General features: G+C 38.4%; 1 protein-coding gene across 1 annotated transcript; it reads left to right on the top strand.

Annotated features, from left to right (window-relative positions):
- The first annotated feature begins 3,308 nt into the window (after positions 1-3,308).
- LOC136996950 (protein enabled homolog) lies at positions 3,309-7,095 on the top strand. The gene is made up of 3 exons (XM_067346898.1): positions 3,309-3,442; positions 3,550-4,135; positions 5,042-7,095. Exons 1-3 carry the CDS (start codon positions 3,309-3,311, stop codon positions 5,789-5,791), a joined length of 1,470 nt encoding a protein of 489 aa, XP_067202999.1. The 3' UTR covers positions 5,792-7,095.
- Positions 7,096-11,590: the final 4,495 nt, after the last annotated feature.

The raw sequence follows: 11,590 nt of genomic DNA, 5'->3' as shown, positions 1-11,590 counted from the left end.
AAAAAAATTAGGGTAATTCCAATTTAAAAAATTTAGTTTGCGTCCAAATTCGCAAAATGTCTTTATGTAAGAGAATTTCGTTTCCATTTTATGTCCCCCTTGAAACCATACAACTTTTGTCTGAAATATTTGTTTTTAAAACCCTATTTCCAGATATATATAAAAGAAAATCAGACATTTTCTACATGTGCAATATAACATTCTGAACATTGGCGTAATTAAAAAGTTGTAAATATTATGATATAAAGACTGATAAAATAAAGATAAAAGTTACATATATGTACATTAATAAAATATAGTTACTAGTTTGATAAAATTAATATTCAACTTGTGAATTTATTAACTAATTTATTTTATTTTCTTTAAAATTTGCAAAAATAAACGATCCAGAAGTTATTTGGTGCGGGCATATATCCAGAAGGTGCAGATGGCGCGGACACATATCCTGATTGTGAGATCAGACGATACGAATTACGTTGTCTGCTTGGGGGGGGGGGGGAATGGTGCAGGTATGTGTCTCCTCATGTCCAATGTTGACGGTGCCGACTCGCCTTTTGCGAGAAAAGACCGTGCGTCCTACTCGGATTTGAACCGAGTTCGTCACGGTGACAAGCTCGCATTTACCAATGTCGCTATGGATCGTACTGTGTCAGTATATGATACTATAACGGTATTTTTGTTGCAAACATATGAGGGCACGGATCTAAGAACTCGCTTTGCGCTCGAAATCGTGTAAAAATATTGTCCAAACGTCTCAGAGCATGAAAATTTTGAAAGTTGCAATTAGTTTTTTTAAATATAGACTTGTAGAGAATGACGAGACGGAACTTTTTTCTATTTGCAGTTTTTTTGTTCGATGCTTATTTTTAATAATAAAAATAAAAAAGTGAAAAATTTTTATCCCCAAATTCAATAAAATTTTAAGATATAAATCGTCGTAATTTGGCCAAATTTTGTTGAAATTGTTTGAAATTTGGTATATGCATGCAGTATAGTCTAGCGATGCCTACAAAACAATAAAAATGCTAAAAATCGCCTATTGTTTAATAATAATTAATTGCAAATTGAGGCCAATGGGTAACTACGTTTTTTTAGTTTTGCTGACAAAAAGTATCGAGGGAACTTGAAATTTGAAACAACTTCCAGTGAGACATTTGTTCCTCTCTATTGAAGGAAGATTTCTAGAAATTTTCAGATCGATTCATTGAAAATTTGCGGAAATATGCATTTTATAAAAAAACATGCGACGCCGCCAATGATAGCTCCGTGAGCGCTGAGCACCATCAGGCAGCGTACTCGCCGTTCGGTTTTCAAGGACTCGATTTTATAATGATTTTTTAATAGTTATACATTTGAACAATCGCTCACTCTCCACGAAATATCGAAATGATGAACTATTATTTATACGGTTTCTTAATTAAATACTTTTATTATTATTATTTTGAAATATTTCACATACACTCCAGAGACGCGGTCTCTAGGACGGTAATAATTTAACAAATAACAATAGAGTTGTAAGAAATCATTATAAAATCGAATCCTGGAAAGTTGAACGGCGAGTACGCTGCTTGATGGTGTTCAGCGCTCACAGAGTTATCATTAGCGGCGTTGCATGTTTTCTTATAAAATACATATTTCCGCAAATTTTCAATGAATCGATCTGAAAGTTTCCAGAAATCTTCCTTCAATAGAGAGGAACAAATGTCTCACTGGAAGTTGTTTCAAATTTTAAGTTCCCTCGATACTTTTTGTCAGTAAAACTAAAAAAACGTAGTTACCCATTGGCCTCAATTTGCAATTAATTATTATTAAACAATAGGCGATTTTCAGCTTTTTATTGTTTTGTAGGCATCGCTAGACTATACTGCATGCGTATACCAAATTTCAAACAATTTCAACAAAATTTGGCCAAATTACGACGATTTATATCTTAAAATTTTATTGAATTTGGGGATAAAAATTTTTCACTTTTTTATTTTTATTATTAAAAATAAGCATCGAACAAAAAAACTGCAAATAGAAAAAAGTTCCGTCTCGTCATTCTCTACAGTCTATATTTAAAAAAATTAATTTTGCAACTTTCAAAATTTTCATGCTCTGAGACGTTTGGACAATACTTTTACACGATTTCGAGCGCAGAGCAAGTTCTTTGATCCGCGGCCTTATATAATAACAAATGCTAAAAATTATCTTATTTGTGTCGTATTTGGTGTCATTTCATAAATCAAAAACTAAATATACATAAATAATATTTTCATAACATACTTAATTAATTATTATCTGATTGATATCGTGTTTGGTATCAGTTTAATCATAAAAATCTTATTAATTCATAACAATAATTTTTTAATTGATAATATACAAAGTAAAGGTTTGTGTTATAATTAAAATTTTATAATAATTACAGATATAAATATATAGATAAAGAAATCCTCGCGACATATCTGCCGGTCGGGCCGGCCCTTTATGCCCTATCTACACCGAAGGATGATCCTGCTTGTGGCTCATCCGATCACTTTTGCCTTCAGTGTGATTTTCAATGTGTTTCAATGCGTCTACATTACTCGCTCGGATGAGCCACAAGCAGGATCATCCTTCGGTGTAGATAGGGCATTACGCGCCGTAACAAATGCAGTAATACATTACGAGTGCGCGAATTCCAGTGGATATATATTTTTGTGAATTTATATATATTTGAGAAAAAAATATTTAAGAAATTAAAAAAGAATAGAAATCTCATTCTCTTTCAATTTATTCTCAAATATATACAAATTTACAAAGATACATGTCCATTGAGGTCCGCGCGCTCGTAATGTATTATTGCATTTGCTACGGCGCGTAATGGGTCGGCCCGACCGGAAGATATGTCGCGAGGATTTCTTCATCTATATATTTATATCTGTAATTATTATAAAATTTTAATTATAAAACAAATCTTTACTTTGTATTTCATCAATTAAAAAATTATTGTTATGAATTAATAAGATTTTTATGATTAAACTGATACCAAACACAATATCAATCGGATAATTTTTAATTAAATATGTTATAAAAATATTATTTATGTATATTTAGTTTTTGATTTATGAAACTGCATTTGCTACGGCGCGTGAGGGGCAGCCCAGCCCGGCTGCCTTACAAGAAAAACTTCGGTAATGCAACAAATGCAACGCGTATGTAGCGCAGTCGCACGCGCGCGCGCGTAAAATAAATAGTGTGTGTGTGTGTGTGTGTATGTGTGTGTGTGTATGTGTATGTGTGTGTGTTCTTAGTGTCCAGCAGTGATGCAAGATTGAGCATCCTGCATCATGCGCGACATGAGGGGAAGAGCCCCCACCAAACAAGCGAGCATCGCGTCCGTGTGCGCTCGCCGTGTGAGTCGTACGTTGTTGGAACGGCGAGTGCACATGGACGCGATGCTCGCTTGTGTGGTGCCGCCATGGTGGAGGCTCTTCCCCTCATGTCGCGCATGATGCAGAATGCTGAATCTTGCATCACTGGTGTCCAGAAATAGTGAAGCCGAGAGACGCGATGAGTAAACGATGTAAGTATTTATATATATATATATATCAACTTTATAAATTTTATAAAAAGCATAATTTCTCTCTCTCTCTCTCGTTATTTCTCTCGTTCTGTCTGTCATGTAAAAATTAAAATATTTTTTTTTATTGCAGCACGAAGCGAAGGCAACTTGCCGTCAGGACGAAGGGGGACGGTGCCGACGGCACCGTCAACATCGGACACGAGGACCCCGGCGACGGTACCGGTGGTACCATCAACATCGGACACGAGGACCCCGGCGACAGTGCCGGCGGTACCATCAACATCGGACACGAGGACCCCGGCGACGGTACCGGTGGTACCATCAACATCGGACACGAGGACCCCGGCGACAGTGCCGGCGGCACCGTCAACATCGGACACGAGGACCCCGACGACGATACCGGTGGTACCGTCAACATCGGACACGAGGACCCCGGCGACAGTGCCGGCGGCACCGTCAACATCGGACACGAGGACCCCGACGACGATACCGGTGGTACCGTCAACATCGAACACGAGGACTGCGGCGACGTCGCCGTTAGCAGACAGGGCGAATATCCAGACAGGAAGAATAGGCCAAGATGTAAGAAAGGTTAGTTCTTTATGGTATTTATAGTATTATATATTTTTCTCATAAAGAAAAAATTAAAGACAAATGAGCCAAGTTATTATTACATATATTAGAGCTTTTTTTGATAAAATGATAAACAGAAACGTTTCTGCCTATATTTTCCTCTGTATAAATAGTAAAATAAATTAAACTTACATTATTATAAAAAATAAAATTATGTCGTTTGCATCCTCTATCTGCAATGGAAAATAATTTGACAAGCTTGATAAAAAGTTATGTCCAAGTTATTGTATTTCTTATTGATGATAATCATTGGAAAAATTAGATCGTCGATACTATAGAATAATAAAAAAAATATAGAAATACCAAAATTATAATATATAAAAAGAAATTATTATATTATAATTGTAATTTTTTATTGTAATTACAATTATAATATAATAATTGCTTTTTATATATTATAATTTTGGTATTTCTATATTTTATTTTATTATTCTATAGTATCGACGATCTAATTTTTCCAATGATTATCATCAATAAGAAATACAATAACTTGGACATAACTTTTTATCAAGCTTGTCAAATTATTTTCCATTGCAGATAGAGGATGCAAACGACATAATTTTATTTTTTATAATAATGTAAGTTTAATTTATTTTACTATTTATACAGAGGAAAATATAGGCAGAAACGTTTCTATTTATCATTTTATAAAAAAAAATCTGTAATATATGTAATAATAACCAATTCGACTCGTTTGCTTTTTATTTTCTTTATGTGATTTGTATCAGAGCTTTATACAGAAGTTTTGTTTTATATATTTTTCTTTTTTTATCCAAATCTCTTCTGTCTTCTGTTTTTGAATAGTTACATACATGTGTGTATGTGTATCTGTGTAAAAGTACTAATATTTATATTATTTTTCAGAATATTAATGATGCGGTGCGTCAAGCAATCAATCAACAAAGAAAAAAGCAGAGGAAGTATGCCAATTTTAAACGGCACACCGCACCAGGGTACGGGCTCCAACTGGCACCATCCGGATACATGCCCGCGCCTGCATCTTCTGGATATGTGTCCGTGCTATCGGCACCTCCTGGATATATGCCCGCGCCGCCTGCACCTTCTGGATATGTGTCCGTGCCATCGGCACCTCCTGGTTATATGCCCGCGCCGCCTGCACCTTCTGGATATGCGTCCGTGCCATCGGCACCTCCTGGATATATGCCCGCGCCGCCTGCACCTTCTGGATATGCGTCTGTGCCATCGGCACCTCCTGGATATATGCCCGCGCCGCCTGCAGCTTCTGGATATGCGTCTGTGCCATCGGCACCTCCTGGATATATGCCCGCGCCGCCTGCAGCTTCTGGATATGCGTCTGTGCCATCGGCACCTCCTGGATATATGCCCGCGCCGCCTGCAGCTTCTGGATATGCGTCTGTGCCATCGGCACCTCCTGGATATATGCCCGCGCCGCCTGCAGCTTCTGGATATGCGTCTGTGCCATCGGCACCTCCTGGATATATGCCCGCGCCGCCTGCAGCTTCTGGATATGCGTCTGTGCCATCGGCACCATCCGGATACATGCCCGCGCCACCGACACTATCCGGTTATATGCCTGCGCCGCCGGCATCATTTGGATTTGTACCCGCGCCGTCCGGGGGATATTATTATTAAAAACTGTCTCAAACTTGTCATTTCGTATTATATAATTTTATGTATTTCATAAAATTTTATAAAAAAATAAAAAATAAAATAATTTTATATATTTATGTTAAATTTCTTTCCTTCCCATTCCTCTTATTATTAATTAATTTTATTTTTTTAAATTAATTTTATTTTTTTTTATTTTTTTTATAATATACTTATATCTGTGTTTTTCTAATCGCTTGTTTATTGCATATCGCTCTGTACATCAGTGCTTCATGTTCCACTCATATATCTGCCACATGTTTACTCGCGCTTCTCTCTCTCTCTCTCTCCTTCTCTCTTTCTCCTTCCCCCCTTCTCCCTGCTAATTTATAATTATAATCTTTCATTTGTATCATTATCTTTTTTCATTCGTGTGACTTTTATTTTAATTTTTATATTCTTTTATTTTTATGGTTCTCATCTTTCTATATAATAAATTTATTTATGCATTTTATTTTGCAGTATACATGAAATATACTACAAAATAAAATGCAATAAAATATGCTATAAAATTAAAAATGCATAAATTATTGTTATTTAGGCAGATGAGAACTATAAAAATAAAAACCATATAAATGATAAAAAAATAATGATACAAATGAAAGAATATAATAATCAACTTGCAGAGGGAGAGGGAGAGAGAGAGAGAGAGAGAGAGAGAGAGAGAGAGAGAGAACCGTAAGTAAAAATGTAAGCAGATATGTGAGAAAAGCATGAAGTCGATGCAATTAGCGATATGTTGTAAGCGAGCACTTAGAAAGAGACAGAATAAATGTACGATAGAAAGAGAAAAGAACGAGTTTAATAGTATTAGTGCGTACACATATATATTACTCTCTCACGCAAGGATGAAATAACAAGGATAGTATTGTCTGTTCTTATCGAGTAAACAGGCAAGTTTTAGCTCCATCTGTTCTAATATTAGCCAACTAATTTATTGCTCTGTTTTACTCTCGTACCTCAATCTCGCACACACACATATGCATAAATTTTTACAGACACTAATCTTTTTTATTAGGCTTCCAAACTTACTTTTAAAAATTCACAGATATTCTTTCATATTAGACCGAAAACGGACGCTATGTCTTTCGCACAGAAAAACTGCAGAATTTTAAAGTTAAACAAATATTGACGCCACGTGCAGATAACAAAACTGTAATTTAAAATTTTTTTCTGTTTTTTACTAAATATTATAGCATCCGTTCTTCGTTATTATAAGTACTTGAATTGTGGAGAAGGATTTTTCAATCTGTATAGCTAAAAAAAAGATTAGTGTTTGTAAAAATAATGTCGGTAAAGAAGAACTGTAGGATCCCCTTAACTCCGTTTGTTCGAAATGAGGACGGATCAATTTCTCTTGATTCTTCCCAGCAATAGTAGTATGCGTTATTTTCCGGACAATGCAACCACTTCCTTCATTACAGAATTACCTCATCCTATACACTTACACGGCGAATGGGAAGTCGCGCTTAACGAGATCCAATTTCCCACTACTTTTTTACACATAAATCACGGTAAAAAATTCATTAGATTCGTCGATATTGAAAATGGTCGCGAGACGAAGAAAGACGGGACGACGTTAACGTCGACGCAAAGAGTAATACCGAATGATATTTACAAAAATATCGAGGAACTTATCTCCGCTATTAATTCGGCGTGCAAAAATGCGAATTTGCATATTAATTTGACACTAGAAGACGCTAGTGGTGATAAAATCTTGTTCGAGATTACATGCGATGAAAATAAATGCAATCTGATTCATCATATAAACGTTTCCGATAATCTTCTACGAATACTCGGTTGCGGTGGGGCCTTAATGACTAGTGAAATTGCATTCTATACCACACTTACTGCAACTAATCCTAATTCCAAAGATATTTTTACAGCGCCTTTTATTAAACTCGGGTTTAAAAGGGAACAAGGAGGGCGCGCTGGAAATTTCTATACTCTCGAACCGCACGGATTGCTGCGCGGTATTCCCGATAAACTCTTTGTTTATTGTGATATTAGTGAACCTTATATAACCGGCGATGTGCAAACTCCACTTCTTTGAATAGTATCGGTCGAGCTGCAACATTACGGTCATTATTACGCGTACGGAGCGAATCAAGTGAAACATTTCTCCGTCCCGCATTATATACCATTACGACAACGTATTTCCGTAGGATTGAAATAGATATAAAAGATCAATTCGGAAAAAGAATACCATTCCAATCGGGAACGCTAACGGTGACGTTGCACTTTAGACGTTTCCAGTAAGAAAAAATTAGTCGGAAAAGCCGCTCGCTATGGCTAGACCGGAGGACCACGAATATTACGATAGCGGAGGTAGGAGCGGAGGAATCACGAGGGTTTTCGTCGGAGCACCCTATAAACGAGGACACAAAATCGGTAGTTTTCTCGGAGGATTATTCAGGAAGGTGCTTCCTTATCTGAGTAAAGGTGTACGAGCGGTTGGTAAAGAAGCTTTACGAGCCGGCGTTAACGTGATGGAGGATGTCGAAAATAATACGCCGTTCAAGGAGGCGGTCAAATCTCGTCTCAAGGAATCGAGCGGAAATCTCAAAAGAAAAGCCAAAGAAAAAATAACTAGCTTGATGAAGGGAACAGGTTATAAAGTATCCGCGAAAACAGCTGCGCTTCAGTTTCCTTTCTTCAGTCACGTAAGACGCAACGCTGTTTCTAAGCGCCGTCGTCGTCAGACGAACAAAAAGAAATTGTCGAAGAATAGCAACGCGCGAAGAAAAATCACGAACAAAAAAAGGGCAACGAAGAAAATACGCACGGCAGGTAGAAAGACCAACAACAAAAAAAAGCCATCCACAGGATGCTGCCGTCGAGTCAAGAAACGCAGTGTAGCCGACATATTCTCTTAATCGACGTGTGAATTAGGAATTTACGGAGCATGTCCTTTCTTCATACACATTAAAACGAGTGCTTAAAGAGTGAACTCGATCTCTTTTCTTTACCGCCTACACAAACCAGCATCGAAAGATCGCAATGGATTTATTACAAACCCGTAACGTCGCTCGCGGACGACGCGCCTATAGAATTCGTCATACCCGGCCATGGGGAAGATTATCTAGATCTCACACACACCATGTTGAGTCTTCGCGTACGCGTAGAATCTTCCCCCCTAGCAGGAGGCGGTACCGCCGCTGGCACCCCCGAGTTCAAAGTAGGCCCTGTAAATCATTTACTGCATTCCATGTTCAACCAAATCGACATATATTTCAATCAAAAACTCGTGTCACCCCTAAACAACGCTTACGCGTATCGGGCTTACATCGAGGCGTTATTAAATTATTCTTCACCCGCAAAAAACTCCCATCTGACCTCCTGCTTGTGGAACGCGGATACCCCGGGCTTAATGGACGCTCTCCTAGAGTCGCAAGCCACGAATCAGGCACTCGTGAGACGCTCGCGTTACATTCGAGACGGACAGGCGTTAGATCTCATAGGGCATCTTCACTGCGACGTTTTCAATCAGGATAAATTCCTAATCAACGGGGTGGAAGTTAGAATGAGGCTCGTTCGCTCGAAAGATTTGTTTTGCCTTATGGAATCTAATTCACTGTCAAAAATACGCCTTCTAGACGCTAGTCTGCTCGTTAAAAGAGCAAAGATAAGCCCTGGTGTGTTACTCTCGCATGCGAGAATGTTGAGTAAAACCACCGCCAAATATCCTCTCACAAAAATCAAGGTTAAAACATTTACGATTCACGCTGGACTCGTAGGGAAATCGATAGATAATGTAATACTCGGACAACTGCCAAAACGTGTAATAGTCGGTTTTGCCGATAACAGAGCGTTTAATGGTGATAGAAAACTGAATCCGTTTAATTTCAAAAACTACGGTATAAATTTCTTTTCTCTGTATGCCGATGGTATGCAAATTCCCAGTAGACCGTTACAACCGAACTTCTTGAAAGACGAAGGCCTTTACGTCGAAGCCTACCACACGCTCTTCTCGGGAACCGGCATTCACTTCTTGAACGAGGGAAATTCTATAAGTAGAGAGGATTATACCCAGGGCTACACTCTTTTCGCTTTTGATCTTACCCCCGACTTGTCTGCTCATTGCGCCGGACATTGGAATCTCGTGAAACATGGTAGTTTGCGATTAGAAGTGAAATTTGAAAAGGCGCTTACCGCGACCGTTAATTGTATCGTTTACGCAGAGTTCGATAACATTCTAAAAATAGACTCCTCTCGACAAGTTATCGTCGATTTTGCTGGTTAGACTTTTATAACGCCAAACCTCGCCTTCCACCACTACTACTACACACATTTTTCCCTCACGCCTGTTTTTTTAAATGGCGTGTGAAGCAGCGGAAAGAGATTCAGTCTTGTTCGAGACACGAACGTCGTCGCTTTGTTTGAAAAGAAAGAGTGAGTACTTGGACATAAATATGGATATAGTCATTGATATACAGGGTTTTCGCGATGCCGCCGAGAAGTTTATTCCGAAAGAAGTAGCTGTCGTCGCGATTAACTCACCAATCATCGGACACTGAATTATGACGCCTCCCTATGACGATTTACCCGATAAATCAAGACGAGAAAACAACTGGCTTTCGCGAAATTATCACGGAATCGAGTGGTTCGATGGTGAAATCGATCTTAAATGTTTCGCAATACAACTACGAGAAATAACACGTCGAGCGCGCTACATCTATAGTAGGGGGCAAGAAAAAACACGCTCTCTGCGGCATCCACTTTCCAGAAACGTATATAATCTAGAAGGAATTTCTCCGGCATTTAAAAATTAACCAGAAGTCAAAGAGAGCGGACATCGGTGCTCTCACCACGGCTTTCGATTTTGCTCTACAGACAAATTTCTTTGCGCGTTACGCAACGCTTGCAAATTAAAACGCTGGATAGTCACTCAAAACACTAGCAGCGAGTGTAGCATCGTTTCGAGCTGCGATGATCTTTCTCATGAGAATTGAAGCAAAAACGAAAAAACCGACAGTGCTGTTTTTATGAAAAAGAATAAAAATCTTGATATAATTCGCAATATCGAAGCGTGGCGTAACGCTACGAAAGAAGAAAAAGAGACGGAAGAAGAAGAGAAGAATCAATCACTTTATTACATTGCAAAAGATATACCGTACATAAAGAAAGAAGAAGAATATCCTACCGATAGCAACGCTCAACAAACCATCCCCGTTAACACACAATCATTCGAGAACGTCTACTCTATGCGTAAGGAGGTAAACCCCTGCGACTCTACTATACAAATAATTCCTCGCACGCGAACACCGTCTTGTTATGCGAGAAATGAATTCGTTGGAAATCTTACACGCGTTGCATTGTCTCAATGTCAGATATGCGAGAGTCTATCCTGCCGACAGACTACCGAGGGTGTGGACGAGGTCGACAGCCATTGTCGCTAATACAGACGAACATGACCGCTCCGGAAGACACTGGGTCGCCTTTTACATCGACGAGCATGGTACCGGCACATATTTCGATAGTTACGGAATCCCACCACACTCGGATCAACGATTTCATTTACGACTTCGACGAAATTCCACCACGTATCGATGAAACACCGAGCAGCTACAAGGATTTTTTTCGCAAACATGCGGTCAATATTGCTGCGTGTTTCTTTACTATTTGTCTCTTGGTTACAGCCTTCAACAATTTCTTTGTCTATTCACCGATGATTATAACCAAAACGACAGACTGATAGTATACTTATATCGCAAAATTTTTCTTTGCAAAAAGAATGAGCAAACGAAACTACGTACTAGTACTTGTTGTAATATTCAACGATGT

Source organism: Linepithema humile, chromosome 1, assembly GCF_040581485.1.
Source record: "Linepithema humile isolate Giens D197 chromosome 1, Lhum_UNIL_v1.0, whole genome shotgun sequence".
NCBI lineage: Eukaryota > Metazoa > Arthropoda > Insecta > Hymenoptera > Formicidae > Linepithema > Linepithema humile.
This window is presented reverse-complemented; position numbering and strand designations above follow the sequence as displayed.

Bases quoted from the DNA above. Each gene is read 5' to 3' on its own strand.
- LOC136996950 (XM_067346898.1), top strand. From the start codon at position 3,309: ATGCGCGACATGAGGGGAAGAGCCCCCACCAAACAAGCGAGCATCGCG. The intron at 3,443-3,549 runs GTGGAGGCTCTT...AAACGATGTAAG, and splicing joins GCTTGTGTGGTGCCGCCATG to TATTTATATATATATATATA. The intron at 4,136-5,041 runs GTTAGTTCTTTA...ATTATTTTTCAG, and splicing joins TAGGCCAAGATGTAAGAAAG to AATATTAATGATGCGGTGCG.